The sequence below is a fragment of the Salvelinus sp. IW2-2015 genome, linkage group LG36 (assembly GCF_002910315.2).
Source record: "Salvelinus sp. IW2-2015 linkage group LG36, ASM291031v2, whole genome shotgun sequence".
Lineage (NCBI taxonomy): Eukaryota > Metazoa > Chordata > Actinopteri > Salmoniformes > Salmonidae > Salvelinus > Salvelinus sp. IW2-2015.
Genome location: NC_036875.1, coordinates 27,744,490 through 27,768,132, shown reverse-complemented (window position 1 = coordinate 27,768,132; position 23,643 = coordinate 27,744,490). Strand labels below are relative to the sequence as shown.

General features: G+C 44.0%; 1 protein-coding gene across 1 annotated transcript in view; it reads right to left on the bottom strand.

Moving 5' to 3' along the window:
- Positions 1-23,643, bottom strand: part of LOC111959348 (E3 ubiquitin-protein ligase SH3RF3) — a 72,599-nt gene that overhangs the window by 17,293 nt on the left and 31,663 nt on the right. Inside the window, 2 exon segments of the mRNA XM_023980848.3 lie at positions 447-542; positions 4,911-5,198. Coding sequence (XP_023836616.2) covers positions 447-542; positions 4,911-5,198 — 384 coding nt within the window.

Below are 23,643 nucleotides of genomic sequence, written 5' to 3'. Positions count from 1 at the left end.
CTGTCGGGAGTAGGAGGGGCAGCAGAAGGAAACCATTCAAAAATGTCCTCCTTCAATTTGTGATATTAAGATTCTAACAACGACAGTGTGTTATAAAGACTTATTTAGGAAAAGTCAAGGATGGGGGGACATGCCATTAAAAATGGAGGAGTAATTAAAAAAGTGAATTTTTTAATGATGTGAAGGGTTAACTGCGCACAGCTACACCACCATAGGAGACAAGGAGAGAGGAGAGAGATCCTTCCTCCCTCCCCCAACGCTCCACTCGCCCCCAGCTGGGACACCCTCATTATGTCCCCCCCTACTAACCCTAACCTCCCCCCTTCACAACACACATACGCACGCACACATAGCCCCCCCCCTGTCGAGTCAAAGTGATGGAAGACTCTTAATTATTGATGTATCCTTATCTAATAAGACCCCCCCGTGTGTGTGTTTGTTGTTACCTCTACATAGAGGATGGGGAAGATCCCGATCTTATCTCCCAGCATGCCCTCTGCCCAGTTGTCATCCACTCGTCTGATCACCGTCAGAACCTCATCCTATTGGACAGACAGTATGGTTTATAAGGACACAACAGGAATTAAGCTTATATTCATCTCTCTCTCTCTCTCTCTACTCTCTCTCTCTCTCTCTCTCTCTCTCTCTCTCTCTCTCTCTCTCTCTCTCTCTCGGGTGGTCTAGAGTTTTGTTGCCTCTTTTTGGTGGTGACATGCTGGTAAAAAATGGGGTAAAACTGATTTCCCTGCATTAAAATCACCATGTGTGAGTCTCTCTTTCTCTCACTTATTCTCCTTCTCTCCCACACTATCTCCCCTCTCCCTCTCTAACTCGCCCTGTCCCCCTCGTTTTTTCTGCCTCTGCCCCTGACCTAATGATACCACTGTCTCTTCTCATTTCTCATCATCACAGAGGGAAAGAAGGAGAGGGAGGGAGAGAAACAGTAAGAGAGGGATAAGGTTTCTCTCTCTCTCCTAGAGATATATTATCTGACCCACTGGCCCTGTTACATGCAGGCTTACATGCTGCTCTCCTTCACTCATTCACTCCCTCTCTGTCTCCCTCTCCGTCTSCCTCTCTGTCTCCCTCTCCGCCTCCCTCTCATTCTCTCTTCGAATTTAAACCTATCCTTCCATTTAGTAATTTAGCTAGGGAACTGCAGCTGTGATTCTGTGTGTGCGAAAAGGAAGTGCATGTCTGTGTCTCTCTGTTCTGACTTGGCCCTCTTTCCCTAGCCCCATCCTGAGAGAGTGTATGAGGCCAGGTGCTGCTGAGGAACACACACACAGAGAATGAGAGAGAACGAGATATGTTCCATTCGCCAGTGTCCTCACCTAGAGTGTGTAACAGCATGAACAAATGATGAGCTTTGAAGAGGAGAGGAGCAGAGGGAATACAAATCACTGTTTATCACAAACACTGTGCTGGAGAAGGGGGGGTTACTCTCTCGCTCTCCCACATAGGAGGAGAAAAACTATATTCAGATAGAGAGGTAGAAAGATAGACAGAGGAGAAGGTAGACTGCTTAGATAAACACAAAACATCCAGTGGGGTATCATAGAGTACGATTACATGCACACAATATTACCATTACTGTGAATAGTCAGATGAATATAATAATTACATTTAAATATTTACAAGCTTTGCAAGAAGAACGATTTCCCGAATAATCCTGTTTATATGGACACATCTGAAATCTCATAAAAATGAACGTTCTACCACAGCGACCATGTTATTTTTGGGAAGTCTATTTGATTCTGAGATCGGACCTATAACGTTTGTATGTGAAAACGATTTCTAAGATACATACATTCAGTTTTCCGAACTCACTTCACTAGTGCACAAGAGGGAGGCTTGTACTGCTGGTGCTGACACATGCACAGATCAACTACACTACTGGAACTCTGATGAAGCTGTTTACATGTACTAATATTTTACACCGTTTACATCGGTGTATTGATACACTACATGACCAAAAGTATATGGACACCTGCTCGTCAAACATCTCATTCCAGATTCATGGGCATTAATATGGAGTTGGTCTCCCCTTTGCTGCTATAACAGCCTCCACTCCACTCTTTTGGGAAGTRTTTCCACTAGATGCTGGAACATTGCTGCAGGGACTTGCTTCCATTCAGCCACAATAGCATTAGAYAGGTCGGTCACTGATGTTGGGTGATTAGGCCTGGCTCACAGTCGGTGTTCCAATTCATCCCAAAGGTGTTCAATGAGGCTCTGTGCAGGCCAGTCAAGTTCTTCCACACCGATATRCGGCAATCCATTGCTGTATGGACCTCGCTTTGTGCACAGGGGCGTTGTCATGCTGAAACAGGAAAGGGGCCTTCCCTAAACGGTTGCCACAAAGTTTGAAGCACAGAATCGTCTAGAATGTCATTGTATGCTGCCTAGCCCGAACCATGAAAAACAGCCCTTCCTCCTCCACCAAACGTTACAGTTGGCACTATGCATTGGGTAAGGTAGCGTTCTCTCCTGGCATCCGCCAAACCCAGATTCGTCTGTCGGACTGCCAGATGGTGAAGCTAAGGACCCTGGGACTAAACACCTCCCTTTGCAACCGGATCCTGGACTTCCTGATGGGCCGCCGCCAGGTGGTAAGGGTAGGTAACAACACATCCACCACACTGATCCTCAACACAGGGGCACCTCAGGGGTGCGTGATCAGTCCCCTCCTATACTCCCTGTTCACTCATGACTGCACGGCCAGGCACGACTCCAACACCATCATTAAGTTTGCCGATGACACAACAGTGGTAGGCCTGAWYGGTTTAAATTCGAAGAGACAGCCAATAGGGAGGAGGTCAGAGACCTGGCCGTGTGGTGCCAGGACAACAACCTCTCCCTCAACGTGATCAAGACAAAGGAGATGATTGTGGACTACAGGAAAAGGAAGACCGAGCACGCCCCCCTTCTCATCGACAGGGCTGTAGTGGAGCAGGTGGAGAGCTTCTAGTTCCTTGGTGTCCACATTACCAACAAACTAACATGGTACAAGGACACCAAGACAGTCGTGAAGAGGGCATGACAAAACCTATTCTACCTCAGGTGACTGAAAAGATTTGGCATGGGTCCTCAGATCCTCAAAAGGTTCTACAGCTGCACCATCGAGAGCATCTTGACTGGTTGCATCACTGCCTGGTATGGCAGCTTTTCGGCATCCGACCGTAAGCACTTCAGAGGGTAGTGCGTACGACCCAGTACATCACTGGGGCCAAGCTCCCTGTCATCCAGGACCTCTATACCAGGTGGTGTCAGAGGAAGGCCTTAAAAATTGTCAAAGACTCCAGCCACCCTAGTCATAGACTGTTCTCTCTGCTACCGCACGGCAAGCGGTACCAGAGCGCCAAGTCTAGGTCCAAGAGGCTTCTAAACAGCTTCTACCCCTAAGCCATAAGACTCCTGAACATCTTATTAAATGGCTATCTAGACTATTTGCATTGCCCCCCCTCTTTTACGCCGCTGCTACTCTCTGTTATTATCTATGCATAGTCACTTTAATAACCCTATCTACATGTTCATCTTTCCTCAATTACCTCGGCTAACCYTTGCCCCCGCACATTGACTCTGTACCGGTACCCCCTGTTGGTACCCCCTGTATATAGTCTCGCTATTGTTATTTTACTGCTGCTCTTTAACTACTTGTTACTTTTATTTCTTATTCTTATTTGTATTTTTTAAACTGCATTATTGGTTAGGGGCTCGTAAGTAAGCATTTCACTGTAAGGTCTACTGCACCTGTTGTATTCGACGCATGTGACAAATACAATTTGATTTGAAGAGTAAATCATCACTCCAGAGAACATGTTTCCACTGCTCAAGAATTCAATGGCGACGAGCTTTACACCACTCCAGCCGACACTTGGCATTGCGCATGGTGATCTTAGGCTTGTGTGCGGCTGCTCGGTCATGAAAACCTATTTCATTAAGCTGCCGACAAACAGTTGATGTGCTGACGTTGCTTCCAGAGGCAGTTTGGAACTCGGTAGTGAGAGTTGCAACCGAGAACAGACGATTTTTCCGAACTACGTGCTTCAGCACTCGGCGGTTCCGTTCTGTTAGCTTGTGTGGCCTACCACTTCTAGGCTGAGCCGTTGTTGCTCCTAGACTTTTACACTTCACAATAACAGCACTTACAGTTGACCGGGGGTGCTCTAGCAGGGCAGAAATTTGACAAATTGATTTGTTGGAAAGGTGGCATCCTATGATGGTGCCACGTTGAATGTCACTGAGCTCTTCAGTAAGGCCATTCTACTGCCAATGTTTGTCTATGGAGATTGCATGGAGATTGCATGGTTGTGTGCTCGATTTTGTACACTAATAGCGCACCCCGCGCTATTAGCGCGGGGTGCGCGCTAATAGCGTTTCAATCGGTGACGTCACTCGCTCTGAGACCTTGAAGTAGTTGTTCRCCTTGCCCTGCAAGAGCCAGGGCTTTTGTGGAGCGATGGGTAACGATGCTTCTTGGAAGGCAGTTGTTGATGTGTGCAGAGGGTCCCTGGTTCAAGCCCAGGTAGGGGCGAGGAGAGGGATGGAAGCTTTACTGTTACATCAGCAATGGGTCTGTCTGAAATAGCTGAATCCACTAATTTGAAGGGGTGTCCATATACTTTTGTATATATATTTATATTCCGGACTCGGACAATACTCATTCTGATATGTCTTCATTTTTGTGTGTATTGTTTTGTTTTGTTAGGTGTTACTGCACTGTTGGAGCTAGAAACATTAGCATTTGGATGCACCTGCAATAACATCTGCAAAATATGTGTACGCGACCAATAAAATTACATTTTATTCGATCAGTGTCCATGTAAACGTATTCATAGATACACACACATTGGATTACAGTGAGTCAGCGTGTGTTTGTGTTTGCGTGCATGTGTGTGTGTGTGTACCTTCAAGAAGGCCAGACAGTCTTTGTCCTGATCTTTGTCTTTGACCTCAAAGTCGTACAATGCCTTTCCTGTGGGCGGAGTTTGGCTCAGCGGCCGTAACAACGCGATGTAACTAGCTGGCAGGAAACCATGACAACTGTTCAGCTCCCCATGGTACCAGTTGTCGTCAACTTTACGTCGCAGGATGATTATGTCCCCTTTTGCAAACTGCAGGTCTCCAGGTTCCTTCCCCTCGTAGGAATAGAGAGCCTTCCCACAGGGCAGGGTTAGGGTTAGATTAGGTAAACTCTGGAGGAGAGAGAGGAGAAACGTTAACCTTCCCACAGGGCAGGGTTAGGATTAGATTAGATTAGGGAAACTCTGGAGGAGAGAGAGGAGATAAGTTAGACCTTCCCACAGGGCAGGGTTAGGTTAGATTAGTAAACTCTGGAGGAGAGAGAGGAGAAACGTTAGACCTTCCCACAGGGCAGGGTTAGGGTTAGATTAGGTAAACTCTGGAGGAGAGAGAGGAGAAACGTTAGACCTTCCCACAGGGCAGGGTTAGGGTAGATTAGGTAAACTCTGGAGGAGAGAGAGGAGATAAATTAGACCTTCCCACAGGGCAGGGTTAGGGTTAGATTAGGTAAACTCTGGAGGAGAGAGAGGAGATAAGTTAGACCTTCCCACAGGGCAGGGTTAGGGTTAGATTAGGTAAACTCTGGAGGAGAGAGAGGAGATAAGTTAGACCTTCCCACAGGCAGGGTTAGGGTTAGATTAGGTCAACTCTGGAGGAGAGAGAGGAGATAAGTTAGACCTTCCCACAGGGCAGGGTTAGGGTTAGATTAGGTAAACTCTGGAGGAGAGAGAGGAGAAACGTTAGACCTTCCCACAGGGCAGGGTTAGGGTTAGATTAGGTCAACTCTGGAGAGAGAGAGGAGATAAGTTAGACCTTCCCACAGGGCAAGGTTAGAGTTAGATTAGGTAAACTCTGGAGGAGAGAAAGGAGAAACGTTAGACTCTCCCACAGGGCAGGGTGGGTAAACTCTGGAGGAGAGAGAGGAGACACGTTAGACCTTCCCACAGGGCAGGGTGGGTAAACTCTGGAGGAGAGAGAGGAGACACGTTAGACCTTCCCACAGGCAGGGGTGGGTAAACTCTGGAGAGAGAGAGGAGACACGTTAGACCTTCCCACAGGGCAGGGCGAGTAAACTCTGGAGGAGAGAGAGGAGATACATAGACCTTCCCACAGAGCAGGGTGGTAAACTCTGGAGGAGAGAGAGGAGATACTTAGACCTTCCCACAGACAGGGGGGGGTAAACTCTGGAGGAGAGAGAGGAGATACGTTAGACCTTCCCACAGGCAGGGTTGGTAAACTCTGGAGGAGAGAGAGGAGATACGTTAGACCTTCCCAACAGGCAGGGTGGGTAAACTCTGGAGGAGAGAGAGAGATACATTAGACCTTCCCACAGGCAGGGTTGGGTTAAACTCTGGAGGAGAGAGGAGACACGTTAGACCTTCCCACAGGCAGGGTTGGTAAACTCTGGAGGAGAGAGAGGAGATACGTTAGACCTTCCCACAGGGCAGGGTGGGTAAACTCTGGAGGAGAGGGAGGAGACACGTTAGACCGTCCCACAGGGCAGGGCGGGTAAACTCTGGAGGAGAGAGAAGACAGACCCTATACCAGAGATAAGAAACTATACTGAACACAAATATAAACGCAACATGCAACAATTTCAAAGATTTTACTGAGTTACAGTTCATATAAGGAAATCAGTCAATTGAAATGAATTAATTAGGCCCTAATCTATGGATTTCACATGACTGGGAATACAGATATGCATCTGTTGGTCACAGATACCTTAAAAAAGGTGGGGGGCGTGGCTCAGAAAACCAGTCAGAATCCGGTGTGACCACCATTTGCCTCATTCAGAGCAACACATCTCCTTCACACAGAGTTGATCAGGCTGTTAATTGTGGCCTGTGGGATGTTGTCCCACTCCTCAATGGCGAAGTTGCTGGATATTGGCAGGAACTGGAACACATTGTGGTACACATCGATCCAGAGCATCCCAAACATGCTCAATGGGTGACATATCTGGTGAGTATGCAGGCTATGGAAGAACTGGGACATTTTCAGCTTCCATGAATGTGTACAGATCCTTGGGGCTGTGCATTATCATGCTGAAACATGAGGTGATGGCGTCGAATGAATGGCACAACAATGAGCCTCAGGATCTGGGGCACTCAGTTCACAACGTTGACATCAGCAAACCGCTCGTCCACACAACGACATACATGTGGTCTGTGGTTGTCAGGCCGGTTGGACATACTGCCAAATGCAAATTGCACACTCCCTCAAAACTTCAGACATCTGTGGCATTGTATTGTGTGACAAAACTGCACATTTTAGAGTGGCCTTTTATTTTCCACAAGGTGCACCTGTGTAATGATCATACTGTTTAATCCGTTTTTTGATATYCCACACATGTCAGGTGGATGGAGTACCGTGGCAAAGGAAAAAATGCCCATTAACAGGGATGTAAACAAATTTGTGCACAAAATTTTAGAGAAATAAGCTTTTTGTGCGTATAGAAAATTTCTGGGATCTTTTATATCAGCTCATGAAACATGAGACCAACACTTTACATGTTGCGTTTATATCTGTGTTCAGTATAGATTCAGCCGCAGGACGAATTTTGTTGGGGTGGATGGTCAGGGGGCCGGAACATAATTACAGAAAGTAGTCACACCTCTTGCTTTTTCCACATTTTGTTATGTTGCAGGCTGAATTTAAAATGTATTAAATTGAGATTTGTTTTCACTGGCCTACACACAATACCCCATAATGTCAAAGTGGAATTATGTTTGTATAATTTTACAAATATATTAAATTAGTAGTAAAAATGTGCTTAACAAGTCACATATTAAGTTGCATGGAATATGTGTGCAGTAATAGTGTTTAACATGATTTTTAAATGACTACCACATCTCTGTACCCCACACATACAATTATCTGTAAGGTCACTCAGTTGAGCAGTGAATTTCAAACACAAATTCACCCACAAAGACCAAAGAAGGTCACCTATGGGTATATGGGTAAAAAAAATAATTAAAGCAGACATTGAATATTCCTTTGTGCATGATGAAGTTATTAGTCACAATTTGGATGGTGAATCAACACACCCAGTCACTACAAAGATACAGGTGTCCTTACTAACTCAGTTGCCGGAGAGGAAGGGAACCACTCAGGGATTTCACCATGAGGCCAATGTTGACTTTAAAACAGTTACAGAGTTTAATGGGTGTAATGGGAGAAAACTGAGGATGAATCAACAACATTGTAGTTACTCCACATTACTAACCTATACAACAGACTGGAAAGAAGGAAACCTGTACAGAATAAAAAAATCCCAAAACATACATCCTGTCCGCAATAAGGCACTAAAGTAAAACTGCAAAATAGGTGGCAAAGAAAGCATCATGTTATGGGTATGCTTGTCAGCGGCGAGGATTAAGAAGTTTTTTAGGATAAAAATAAACGCAATAGAGCTAAGCACAGGCAAAATCCTAGAGGAAAACCTGGTTTAGTCTGCTTTCCACCAGACACTGGGAGACAAATTCAGCTTTCAGCAGGACAATAACCTAAATCACAAGGCCAAATCTAGACTGGAGTTGCTTACCAAGATGACATTGAACGTTCCTGAGTGGCCTAGTTACAGTTTTGACTTAAATCGGCTTGGAAATCTATGGCAAAACTTGAAAATGGCTGTCTAGCAATGATCAACAACCAACTTGACAGAGCTTGAAGAATTAAAAAAAGAGTGTGAAAATATTGTACAATCCAGGTGTGCAAAGCTCTTAGAGACTTACCCAGAAAGACTCACAGCTGTAATCACTACCAAAGGTGATTCAAACATGTATTGACTCAAGGGTGTGAATACTTCTGTATTTCATTCTGAATAAATTTCCCAACATGAATAAAAACATTAATGTTTTCACTTTGTCATTATGGGGTATTGTGTGTATATTCATATTTAATCAATTTTGAATTCAGGCTGTAACCCACAAAATGTGGAATAAGTCAAGGGATCTGAATAATTTGTGAAAGCACTGTATAATAAGTTGTACACTGCAAATTGACCACAACTAAGCCCAAAAAGAGATCGTATTTGAAAATAACAATAATTTTTTTATACCATGATTACATTGAGACATGATCACATACTGTATGTCTCTTTTTAATTTGTGGGAATAGTTGGGAATAGATGTCCTAAATTAAACTCATTTTTACCTGAATTCCTGGTGGTTTTACATTCTTAGAAATGAATGCTGTCTCGTGATTAATGMATTTGTCCATTCACATACAGTCATTGGCCTAGCTCAACAAGACAATGAAAGTTTTCCAAATCTGCCTGTCCACACTGGGAAGAACCAATAGTGTCAGCCTCTTGGCAGATTTGGGTTCTGCTGTTGTTGATGTCTGTAAGCAGGATGTCTCCCTGCTGCTTGTCTCCAGTGGTCATGTGATGTCAACCTGATGAAAGGACTGCCAGAGTGTATGTCCAATCCTGCCCTGAGACAGATAGACAGATACAGCCCGAGGCTCTAACTGATCTGACAGCAGCCTGAAGCTCTAACTGATCTGACAGCAGCCTGAAACTCTAACTGATCTAACAGCAGCCTGAAGCTCTAACTGATCTGACAGCAGCCTGAAACTCTAACTGATCTAACAGCAGCCTGAAGCTCTAACTGATCTAACAGCAGCCTGAACACTCAAACTGATCTAAACAGCATGCCTGAAACTCTACTGATCTAACAGCAGCCTGAAACTCTAACTGATCTAACAGCAGCCTGAAGCTCTAACTGATCTAACAGCAGCCTGAAGCTCTAACTCTCTCTCCTCCTGAGAAGAGAGGGAGAGAGAGAGAGGAGATGACAGATGAGAAGAGAGGGAAAGAGAGAGGAATGACAGATGAGAAGAGAGGGAGAGAGGAAGGGAATGACAGATGAGAAGAGAGGGAGAGAGAGATAGGGAATGACAGATGAGAAGAGAGAGAGAGATGAATGACAGATGAGAAGAGAGGGATAAAGAGAGATGGAATGACAGATGAGAAGAGAGGGAGAGAGAGAGGGAATGACAGATGAGAAGAGAGGGAGAGAGAGGAGGGAATGACAGATGAGAAGAGAGGGAGAGAAGAGGGGGAGGGTAAGAGAGATGGAATGACAGATGAGAAGAGAGGGAGAGAGGGGGGGATAAAGAGAGATGGAATGACAGATGAGAAGAGAGGGAGAGAGAGAGATGGAATGACAGATGAGAAGGAGGGAGAGAGGATGACAGAGAGAGAGGGAGAGAGAGAGAGATGGAATGACAGATGAGAAGAGAGGGAGAGAGAGGAATTGACAGATGAGAAGAGGGGGAGGGTAGTACTCTTGCATTCCGTGGCTCATTACACACACACATCATGAAGCTCTAATGTACAACACATTCCCCTGCATTATATCATTACATTAGTTCCGGGGTTACACTATCTGTTGATAAGGTTACGGTTAGGTTTTAGAATAAGGGTTGGGCTACGGTTGGCTAAGGGTTAAGTTTAGGGTTAGGATAAGGGTTAAGGTTAGGGTTAGTAGATAGTTAGTTGATATGCTACTGATAGTCTGTATATAGTACCTAAAATTGTACACACAGTCCTTCAAACTAGCTTTGGTTGTAGAATGTTGATAACAAATGTGTAACACTAACATGCACACACTTCTGTGTGTGTGTGTGTGTGTGTGTTGTGTGTGTGTGTGTGTGTGTGTGTGTGTGTGTGTGTGTGTGTGTGTGTGTGTGTGTGTGTGTGTGTGTGTGTGTGTGTGTGTGTGTGTGTGTGTGTGTGGTTATTGGTATAGTACAACCAAGTGGCAGTCTATTATCTTCATTAACTCCTTATTGAGTACCTGCAGTCAGCTACACAACTAAAGTACTGCTACTGAACCAGTCAGTCAGCTACACAACAAAGTACTGCTACTGAATCAGTCAGTCAGCTACACAACTAAAGTACTGCTACTGAACCAGTCAGTCAGCTACACAGCTAAAGTATGCTACTGAACCAGTCAGTCAGCTACACAGCTAAAGTACTGCTACTGAACCAGTCAGTCAGCTACACAGCTAAAGTACTGCTACTAGACCAGTCAGTCAGCTACACAAATAAAGTACTGCTACTGAACCAGTCAGTCAGTTACACAGCTAAAGTACTGCTACTGGACCAGTCAGTCGCTACACAATAAAGTACTGCTACTGGACCAGTCAGTCAGCTACACAGCTAAAGTACTGCTACTGAACCAGTCAGTCAGCTACACAGCTAAAGTACTGCTACTGGACCAGTCAGTCAGTTACACAGATAAAGTACTGCTACTAGAACGCAGTCAGCTACACAGCTAAAGTACTGACTAGCTAACGACAGTCAGTCAGCTACACAGCTAAAGTACTACTACTGAACCAGTCAGTCAGCTACACAGCTAAAGTACTACTACTGAACCAGTCAGTCAGCTACACAGCTCTTACTGCTAATGAACCAAACAATTATAAGACGTTTCTAAGAAATGGACTAGTTCTAGACTGACCAGCCCCCACCCCCGAACACACACACACACACACACACACACACACACACACACCACACACACCACACACACACACACACACACACACACACCAACACACCACACACACACACACACACAACACCACACACACACACACACACACACACACACACACACACACACACACACACAACACACACACACACACAATCCTCTTCTGTCCTCCTGGGCTTTCAGGAGATAACATTACTGATCCCCACTGGGCACACACACCTCTAATTACTGCACCACAGGCGAGAGAGAGCTGCCTGGTGTGTGTGTATGTTTGTGTGTGTCAGGGCAGCCTCGTCTCCCTGTGCAGCATTGAGATCCCATCTGCTCCTGTGTCTGTCTCTTTAAAGCCTGATCTGCTAGCTGTTTTTTCACCTCTCCTCCTTCTCTTAATTTCTCCCTCTCTTTCTCCTCTTTCTCTCTTCCTCCCGTTCTCTTCTCTCGCCTTTCCTCTGTTCAGGAGTAAACTCTTTCTGTCCTTGGAGGGGCACTGGGCACCTGTTACCTCTCTGCTACAGCTACTGGACAATCAGTGTGTGTGTGTGTGTGTGTGTGTGTGTGTTTACCTCCAGTAATAGCATAGTAAATCTGTAATGTTCCTGTTCCAAGACCAGCATTCCATAAAACCTGCTGTTTGTGAAGGAGATCACGTACAGTTGCCCTAATACCGAGCCCGTCCCTAACACACACACACACTTCATTCAGACATAGATGGTGATTCCTCACAAAACTAGAACAAAAGAAGACCATGATTTTGGGGATTTTCACGAAATTGATTCCAGAGACGGGTAGGAAAGCTTGTAGACATATATTTGACATTTGTATCTTAAAGCATAATTGAGAAATAATGAATTGAAGTTGGAACATTTGTGACATTTTGGCCATACCGATGCCTCCTTTAAGGGCCAATACAGCAGTTTTTTTCTCAATATCAAATCATGTCTGGGTAAAAATTAGGTACTTTACTGTTATTGTTTTCAATTAAAATGGTAAAAAAAAAKAACTAAATAGCTTCTTAGCAAAGAGCAATTTCTCAAGAAAGAATTTTGTTAGGACTGTCTGGGAGTTTAGGGAAAAGGAAAGAGGGATACCTAGTCAGTTGTATAACTGAATGCATTCAACTGAAATGTGTCTTCTGCATTTAACCCAACCCCTCTGTATCAGCGAGGTGCGGGGGACTGCCTTGGTCTGAGTGGGGAGTGGAAAACTGAAAACTAGCTGTTATTYGCAGAGATGTTAGAAACTCTCTTTCTTATTGGTCTAATTTACCTCCAGGTGATGTCACCAGGCAGACAAAAACTCAATCCTACAAAAACAGGCCTTCTCAAAAAGCTCTTACACTAAAATGGAATTATCATAATTTTCACAATTTCACAGTATTATTCCAACCTCATAGTGTGGAAATATATATAAAACACTGGGAAATCATGTTTTTGATGGCACTGGGCCTTTAAGACTCCATAATGTTTCATCTGTATATGCTACAAAGCAAAAATGTGTGTCATATGTAGTATCCAATCAAAACCACATCTTTTGACCAATGGGTAGGCATTTAGGTATGTCATTAGTATCCCATTAGCTGTTACTAAACAAAAGGCACACATAGCATACAGTTGTGGCCAAAAGTTTTGAGAATGACACAAATATTAATTTTCACAAAGTTTGCTGCCTCAGTTTGTATGATGGCAATTTACATATACTCCAGAATGTTATGAAGAGTGATCAGATGAATTCCAATTAATTGCAAAGTCCCTCTTTGCCATGCAAATGAACTGAATCCCCCAAAATTATTTCCACTGCATTTCAGCCCTGCCACAAAAGGACSAGCTGACATCATGTCAGTGATTTTCTTGTTAACACAGGTGTGAGTGTTGACGAGGACAAGGCTGGAGATCACTCTGTCATGCTGATTGAGTTAGAATAAAAGACTGGAAGCTTCAAAAGGAGGGTGGTGCTTGGAATCATTGTTCTTCCTCTGTCAATCATGGTTACCTGCAAGGAAACACATGCCGTCATCATTGCTTTGCATAAAAAGTGTTTCACAGGCAAGGATATTGCTGCCAGTAAGATTGCACCTAAATCAACCATTTATCAGATCATCAAGAACTTCAAGGAGAGCGGTTCAATTGTTGTGAAGAAGGCTTCAGAGCACCCAAGAAAGTGCAACAAGCGCCAGGACCGTCTCCTAAAGTTGATTCAGCTGCGGGATTGGGGCACCACCAGTACAGAGCTTGCTCAGGAATGGCAGCAGGCAGGTGTGAGTGCATCTGCACGCACAGTGAGGCGAAGACTTTTGGAGGATGGCCTGGTGTCAAGAAGGGCAGCAAAGAAGCCACTTCTCTCCAGGAAAAACATCAGGGACAGACTGATATTCTGCAAAAGGTACAGGGATTGGACTGCTGAGGACTGGGGAAAAGTCATTTTCTCTGATGAATCCACTTTCCGATTGTTTGGGGCATCCAGAAAAAAGCTTGTCCGGAGAAGACAAGATGAGCGCGACCTGTGTCATGCCAACAGTAAAGCATCCTGCGACCATTCATGTGTGGGGTTGCTTCTCAGCCAAGGGAGTGGGCTCACTCACAATTTTGCCTAAGAACACAGCCATGAATAAAGAATGGTACCAACACATCCTCCGAGAGCAACTTCTCCCAACCATCCAGGAACAGTTTGGTGACGAACAATGCCTTTTCCAGCATGATGGAGCACCTTGCCATAAGGCAAAAGTGATAACTAAGTGGCTCGGGGAACAAAACATTGATATTTTGGGTCCATGGCCAGGAAATATCCRCAGACCTTAATCCCATTGAGAACTTGTGGTCAATCCTCAAGAGGCGGGTGGACAAACAAAACCCCACAAATTCTGACAAACTCCAAGCATTGATTATGCAAGAATGGGCTGACATCAGTCAGGATGTGGCCCAGAAGTTAATTGACAGCATGCCAGGGCGGATTGCAGAGGTCTTGAAAAAAAGGTCAACACTGCAAATATTAACTCTTTGCATCAACTTCATGTATTTGTCAATAAAAGCCTTTGACACTTATGAAATGCTTGTAATTATACTTCAGTGTTCCATAGTAACATCTGACAAAAATATCTAAAGACAGTGAAGCAGCAAACTTTGTGGAAATTAATATTTGTGTCATTCTCAAATCTTTTGGACACGACTGTATATATGTATATACAAAAGTATGAGGACACCCCTTCAAATTAGTGGATTCGGTTATTTCAGCCACACAGCCATGCAATCTCCATAGACAAACATTGGCAATAGAATAGCCTTACTGAAGAGCTCAGTGACTTTCAACGTGGCACCATCATAGGATGCCACCTTTCCAACTAGTCCATTCATCAAATTTCTTCCCTGCTAGATCTGCCCCGGTCAACTGTAAGTGCTGTTATTGTGAAGTGGAAACATCTAGGAGCGACAACGGCTCAGCCGTGAAGTGGTAGGCCACACAAGCTCACAGAACGGGACCGCCGAGTGCTGAAGCGCGTACAAATCATCTGTCCTCGGTTGCAACACTCACTACCGAGTTCCAAACTGCCTCTGGAAGCAACGTCAGCACAAGAACTGCTTAATGAAATGGGTTTCCATGGCCAAGCAGCCGCACACAAGCCTAAGATCACCTTGCACAATGCCAAGCATCGGCTGGAGTGGTGTAAAGTTCGCCATCATTGGACTCGCGTTCCTGGAGTGATCAAATCACGCTTCGCCATCTGGCAGTCTGACGGACGAATCTGGGTTTGGCGGATGCCAGGAGAACGCTTCCTGCCCCAATGCATAGTGCCAACTGTAAAGTTTGGTTGAGGAGGAATAATGGTCTGGGGCTGTTTTTCATAGCAATAGCAGCAAAGGGGAGACCAACTCCATATCAATGCCCATGATTTTGGAATGAGACGTTCGACGAGCAGGTGTCCACATACTTTTGGTCATGTAGTGTATCAATACATAAACACAAACTATCCAGGTCAAATAGGGGAGAGGCGTTGTGCCGTGAGGTGTTGTTTTATCTGTTCTTTGAAAACCAGGTTTGCTGTTTATTTGAGCAATATGAGATGGAAGGGAGTTCCATACAATAATGTCTCTCTATAATACTGTACGCTTTCTTGAATTTGTTCTGGATTTAGGGACTGTGAAAAGACCCCTGGTGGCATGTCTGGTGGGGTAAGTGTGTATGTAAGAGCTGTGTGTAAGTTGACTATGCAAACAATTTGGAAATGTTAAACACATTAATGTCCTCAACTTAGCCAAGTGATACTGGCATGCATAGTATTTATATTATCCCTCTGATTACAATGAATAGCTCTGTTCTGGAGCTTAACTAGGTCTTTGTTTGCAGCACTTGACCATACGACTGGATAATGATCAAGAAAAGTGTGGAGAAGCAGAGCTTTATTATGGACAGACCTCTCCCCATCTTTACAACCATTGAATCTATATGCTTTGACCATGACAGTTTACAATCTAAGATAACAAGCACCAAGTCACTTAGTCTCCTCAACTTGGTCAACAGCCACACCATTCATTACCTGATTCAGCTGAGGTCTAAAGCTTAGGGAATGATTTGTACCAAATACAATGCTCTTAGTTTTGGAGATGTTCAAGACCAGTTTATTACTGGCCACCCATTCATAAACTGACTGCAACTCCTTGTTAAGGGAGGAGATTATATTGGCTGGGTTGATTGGCAGATCTTCTCAGTTAAATTACCCAGAGCAGCTAATATACATCATGTCTGTTCATCACACTACTGTCTCACTGAGGAGGAAGTTCTGCTTTTATTTAGGAAGAGTGTGAATTTATAGTCGTCTCTCACCTCCCTCCCTCCCTCCCCCCTCTCTCTACTCCTAACATATGTTAACACATCTACCAGATCTGATCAGAATAGGAGGAACAGGAAACATGCAGAGTCTCATTCTAAACCAGAGCCTCTGTGGTATTGATTCCTCAGGAGAAGATTTTGTCTAGTGATGTTATTGTAGCAGCAATGTCACCCTTGACCAACCACTTCCATGTTACATAAACATTATTATAGTGATGTTAAAGTGATATGATGAATCTCAGTCCCCTCTCCTCTGGTTGTTAGGACAGTGGGATTCTGACTGTCACCAGAGCTGGTTGTCATGGTTTCACCTGGCTGAGTTGGTGACTATGGCTCTGCATATATTTACATGTACATTAACACATGCACTGTACCCTGCCTATGCCTGTATTTGCACGTCAATAGTATTCGCTGAGCTGAGGATGTGTGTGTAAGTGTGTGTTCACTTTGTCAGAGGTGACCTCATGGCACTGCACTTTCATGAAGTGCAGAGTGATGTGTGTGTGCTTCAGTTAGTGATGGATATTGTAAAGTGGTGTTGTGCTTCCCCTCTCCTTCCCATCTGGCAGAATGTCTGTCCATGTTGCCAAAGCAGCCAGTGTCTATAGTGGGAGACTAGGGGTGCAGGTGTGTGTCTGCAGGGGGGGGGGGATAATGAATAATAGATGGAAAGTGGATCAATAACACAGTGAATCACTGGGAGCGATTAACAATTTAAGCTTGGCCAACATGGCAATTTGAATTCTTAGGATTTATATAATGTTCAATAAATATAGTACCTAACACCAAACTGTTTTCTAACAATGAGTTAGAATCCAATGGTCAAAAGCCCCCCATGGACCCCCACACCCCATCCCACACCAAATATGAGTATATTGTACCAGTACAATATAGTATGGATCTGCGGCTCAGAGTATTYTTTGTTCATCCTATGTAATGTATTCTCAGTGAATTTGGTGATGTATTCTTTTTTTTCTCTTCAGAAAATTGGTGTGGGGGTCCATGGATGGCMTTTGACCACTTCTTTGTATTCCTCATGTCTTACTCATTGTTATGGAAAAGTTTTATCCAAATCGGATGTTAGGTACTATAATTATTGGATATTATATGAATCCTATAAATTATATCAAATATAAATTAGCTTAATTTCTCAGTGATCAAATCATATTTCAACAAAATAATGCTTCCGGATTGCTTATCTTTCAGAACAATCTGAGATGTGGGGGTCATGGTAGCTGAAATGACATGGAACGACCCTGCGTGTGCATAGAGAGTCAACATAACAGCGTACAGTATCCCACCACAGTCCACGGCTCAGCAGGGTGTGCGTGTGTGTGGGTGAAGCATGTGATGCGTATTAAACTGTGGGATAGAGAGATAGATCGGCGGAAGGAAGAGGAGGGAAATGAGTGAAAGGGAAAACTTGATTAAAGTTTCTCTCTATCCTCTCTCCCCCTCCCCATTAGGGAACTCTGGCAGAGCCGTATGCAGCCCAGTGGCTCTCCTGCTCAGGGAAAACATGCCACTGAGACACAGGCTGAGATAGCTGCAGAGCCATTATTCACTCGTATAGAGAACAACGATCTAACACACACACACACGCACCGTCACAGAGTGTGTGTGAGGGAGAGACTAATCACCTCTCTAATAGAAACCTCATTAGCACAGCTCTGTCCCTCTGAGCCATTTCTGAACCCCTGTGCTGCCCCAGAGTCAGCAGTCAGCCATAGAGACAGACAGAGAGTGTGTTAGAGTGGACAGGCAGCGAGGACGTAACAGACTGCAGGGTTCTGGGTTCATATCAACTCTATTAAACCTGTTCTTCTCTGAAAATCACTTAGTTAATGACTGTCTGAAGGAGAGAGAAAAGGGACTCATTTCTGAAAGCCTTGTATTCCCACTCCCAGACTGCAAACCAACCGCTATACAGTACCAGTCAAAAGTCTGGACACACCTGGGGTGGCTACTTTGAAGAATCTTAAATCAAAAATATATTTGGATTTGTTTAACACTTTTTTGGTTACTACATGATTCCATATGTGTTATTTCAAAGTTTTGATGTCTTCATTATTATTCTACAATGTAAAGAAAAACCCTTGAATGAGTAGGTGTGTCCAAACTTTTGACTGGTACTGTATAACCTGTCTTTCGCCATAGGAAACATGAAAATATATTTTCTGGTTTTATGCACGTCTTTCAAAATGCACAAATGCATACTTTTGTGTTTCTATGTACCTCTTTACTTTGAAATGCTAATTGTGTTGTGTGGTGCCTGTCTGCTGAATGGTGTTGTCGGATGAATGTGGTGTGTATGTGTGCACAGACTGCACAGATGAAGACAGAGAGGAGAGAGAAAGAAAGAGAGAGATAGAATATCACCATGTAATGGGTTAGTGACAGTGTCCTGGAGTGAGTTGGAGACTTGGAGCCAGATCTTATGACACATGACAGACTGTGGGTGGCCACAAGACTGCTTAGAGTGCACAAATCAAATCAAATGTTTGAGCAGGACACACACACACACAGATCTTCCTGCTGACAGTGAGGGGTGATGATGAGGTCACTGAGGCAGCCGTGCTCCTGTATGTCCTGCTCAGTAGTGTGTGTGTGTGTGTGTGTTCTCCCTTACCCTGACATCAGCTGCTCAGCTCAATCAGCTGGTATACAGTCCAGAGCATAATAGAGAGCCGCTTCAGAGCAACACACACACACACCTGTCACTATGCTGTAAGTGAGACCGGCCCTAAACTGAGTAACAGATAAATAAGAGAAGAGCTGTCTGTGCTGTGTTGTGTACMTGAGTGTGTGTGTTTCAAAGCGGATAAAGTGTGTGTTTCAGCAGGGGGTAGCCACCAACGTGACCTCACAGAGCCCAGAAAAGAGCAAGGCAATGATATCAACCACAAATATAAATCTATTAATAATGTATTATTCATCATATGAATAATCATCATGTGAATCATTCATCAAACCAGTCAAAAGTTTGGACACACCTASTCATTCAAGGGTTTTTCTTTATTTTTACTATTTTCTACATTGTAGAATAATAGTGAAGTCATCAAAACTATGAAATAACAGAAATGGAATCATGTAGTAACCAAAAAAGTGTTAAACAAATCAAAAAATATTTTAGATTTGTCACGCCCTGACCTTAAAGATCCTTTTTATGTCTCATGTCTCGTGAGTTGGGGTGGGCATTCTATGTTTTGTGTTTCTATGATTTTCTATTTCTTTGTTTTGGCCGGGTATGGTTCTCAATCAGGGACAGCTGTCTATCGTTGTCTCTGATTGGGAACCATACTTAGGTAGCTCTTTTTTCCACCTGTTGTTTGTGGAAGTTGACTTTGTTTAGGGCACATAGCCTTTGAGCTTCACGGTTTGTTTTGTATTGTTTATTGTTTTGTCGGCGTCATTTGAGTTAATAAAGAGAAAATGTACGCTCACCACGCTGCACTTTGGTCCGCTCCTTTCAACAGCCGTACAAGATTTTAGATTCTTCCAAATAGCCACCCTTGCCTTGATGACAGCTTTCACACTCTGGCATTCTCTCAACCAGCTTCACCTGGAATGCTTTTCCAACAGTCTGAAGGAGTTCCTACATATGCTGAGCACTTGTTGCTGCTTTTCCTTCACCCTGTGGTCCAACTCATCTCAAACCATCTCCCAATTGGGTGGATTGTAGAGGCCAGGTCATCTGATGCAGCACCCCATCACTCTCCTTCTAGGTCAAATAGCCCTTACACAGCCTGGAAGTGTGTTGGGTCATTGCCCTGTTGAAAAACAAATGAATGTCCCACTAAGTGCAAACCAGATGGGATGGCGTATCGCTGCAGAATGCTGTGGTAGACATGCTGGTTAAGTGTGCCTTGAATTCTAAATAAATCACAGACAGTGTCACCAGCAAAGCACCATCACACCTCCTCCTCCAGTGGGAACCACACATGCGGAGATCATCCATTCACCTACTCTTGCGTCTCACAAAGACACAGCGGTTGGAACAAATCACAAATTTGGACTCATCAGACTAAAGGACAGATTTCCACCGGTCTAATGTCCATTGCTCGTGTTTCTTGGCCCAAGCAAGTCTCTTCTTCTTATTGGTATCCTTTAGTAGTGGTTTCTTTGCAGCAATTCGACCATGAAGGCCTGATTCATGCAGTATCCTCTGAACAGTTGATGTTGAGATGTGTCTGTTACTTGAACTCTATGAAGCATTTATTTGGGCTGCAATCTGAGGTGCAGTTAACTCTAATGAACTTATCCTCTGCAGCAGAAGTAACTCTGGGTCTTCCTTTCCTGTGGCGGTCCTCATGAGAGCCAGTTTCATCATAGCGCTTGATGGTTTTTGCACTTGAAGGAACTTGTCAGAACAAAACTGATTGGCTCAAACACATTAAGAAGGAAAGAAATTCCACAAATTAACTTTTAACAAGGCAAACCTGTTAATTTTGGGGCGGTAGGTAGCCTAGTGGTTAGAGCTCTCGCGAATCCCCGAGCTGACAAGGTAAAACAATCTGCCCCTGAACAAGGCAGTTAACCCACTGTTCCTAGGCCGTCATTGTAAATAAGAATTTGTTCTTAACTGACTTGCCTAGTTAAATAAAGGTGAAATAAATKAAAAATGTAAATGCATTCCACCTCATGAAACTGGTTAAGAGAATGCCAAGAGTGTGCAAAGCTGTCATCAAAGCAAAGGGTGACTACTCAAAATAATCTAAAATATATTATATATTTTGAGTTGTTTAACACTTTTTTGGTTACTACATGATTCCATATGTGTTATGTCATCGTTTTGATGTCTTCATTATTATTCTACAATGTAGAAAATAGTAAAAATAAAGAAAAACCCTTGAATGAGTAGGTGTGTCCAAACTTTTGACTGGTACTGTATGATGTAAATAATATATTATTATTTAGTATTATGTGCTAGCCGGCATGTGTGTGTGTGCATACTTGCTGAAACAAGTACATCTGATTACATCTGCCCGAGACACACACACACTTTTCAGGCTTTTTAAAACCAGTCCACAATTAATAAATTCTCCCAAAATATCAGAGTTGGTGTTGAGAGATGGATTAAACCATGTCCCTGGAGAGTGTGTGTGAGTCATATACACATGGAGAGGATTATATGTGTGTGTTTGTGAGAGACAGAGGGAGAGGGACTGGAAATAGAATAGCTTTCAATGTATCTATTATACAATGCAAACTTGTCCTTGTGCTGACACAGTACCCAAACCCCTACACACCATAACTAATGGGATGACACAGCTAATACAGGACGAGAGAGAGTAGAGAGAGAGAGAGAGAAGAGATAAGAGGATAAGTGGGGAGAGGGAGAGAGAAAGAGATGAAAAGAGAGGGAGAGAGATGAAGGAAGAGGAAGACGGAGAGGGAGAGAGATGAAGAGAGAGGAAGAGGAGATGATAGAGGAGAGAGAGAGGAGACAGAGAGAGAGAGAGAGAGAGAGAGACGAGAGAGGAGAGAGAGAGAGAGAGAGAGAGAGAGAGAGAGAGAGAGAGAGAGGAGAGAGAAGAGAGAGAGAGGAGAGAGATGTAAGGCTAGCACATAAAGGGGATCATTCCAGCTGAGGATGTCAGACAGAAAAGGATTAATCTCCTCAAGCGAATTATAATCTACACACACACTGATTGATTACACAACTCCTTTAGATCATTGCTCAGCCCATTGCAGTTCTGGTCGTGGGATTTTATCATAAAAAGCGTGAGGCATGTGTGTGTGTGTGTGTGTGTGTGTGTGTGTGTGTGTTGTGTGTGTGTGTTGGTGTGTGTGTGTGTGTGTGTGTGTGTGTGTGTGTGTGTGTTGTGTGTGCGTGTGCTGTGCGTGCGTGTGCTGGTGTGCGTGTGCGTGCTGCGTGGTGCTGTGTGTGTGTGTGTGTCCGTGCGTGCGTGTGCATCGTGCGTGTCCGTGCGTGCGTGCATGTCCGTGCGGTGCGTGCGTGTGTGTGTGTGTGCGTCCGTCGCATGCACATGAATGATTATGTGAATAGAATGGATTTTCTATAGGAGAATGGAAATATAAATAGCTTCATGTATCTATTATACAATGGAAACTTGTTCTTGTGCTGAGACAGTACCCAAACCCCTACACACCTAACTAATGGATGACACAGCTAATACAGGACGAGAGAGAGGAAGAGAGAGAGAGAGAGAGATAGAGGGATGAAGAGAGGGAGAGAGAAAGAAATTAAGAGAGGAGAGAGATGAAAGAGGGGGGAGAGAAGAGAGAGATGGATGGGGAGAGGGGGAGATCAAAAGAGATGAACAGGGAGACGGAGAGGGAGAGAGATGGAGAGAGAGAGAGAGAGTGAAGAAGAGGAAGAGAGAGAGAGAGAGAGAGAGAGAGAGAGAGAGAGAGAGAGAGAGAGAGAGAGAGAGAGAGAGAGAGAGAGGAGAGAAGAGAGGAGAGACAGAGAGGGAGTGATATGAGTGAAGGAGAGCAGCATGTAAGCCTGCATGTAACAGGGCCAGTGGGTCAGATAATATATCTCTAGGAGAGAGAGAAACCTTATCCCTCTCTTACTGTTTCTCTCCTCCCTCTCCTTCTTTCCTCTGTGATGAGAGAAATGAGTAGAAATATTACCTCAATTACCTTGTACCCTGTACATTGACCTGGTACCAGCAGTCCTTGTATATAGCCTCATTTTGGTTATTTATTGTGTCACTTGTGTTATTTCTCTTTTTTAATTTGCAAATGTTTCATACATTTTAACTCTGCATTGTTGGGAAAGGGGTCGTGAGGTACGCATTTTCACAGTAAAGTCTACAGCTGTTGTATTCAGCACGTGACAAATACGTTTGATTTGATTTGACAGTGGTATCATTAGGTCAGGGGGAGAGACAGAAAGAAGAGAGGGGGAGATAGTGGGATGGGAGAAAGAGTGAGAGAAGAGGAGGAGACACAACATACAGGGATTTTAATGCAGGGAACACGAATCCGCTTTACCTTATATTTTACCAGAGAGTCACCTGTGCAACTAGCAGCAAACAAAACTCTAGATGACCTTTACTCCACACACAGAATGCATACAAGGCCCTCCTTGGCAATCTGACCATAACTCTATCCTCCTGACTCCTGCTTACAAGAAAAAACTCAAACAGAAAGTACCAGTGAAGCTCATACAGAAGTGGTCGGATGAAGCAGATGCTAAACTACAGGACTGTTTCACAGGCCCAGACTGGAATATGTTCCGGACGATTCAGTCGATAACATTGAGCAGTTTACAACATCAGTCACTGGCTTCATTCCATACGTTCTCGACGAGGTGTCC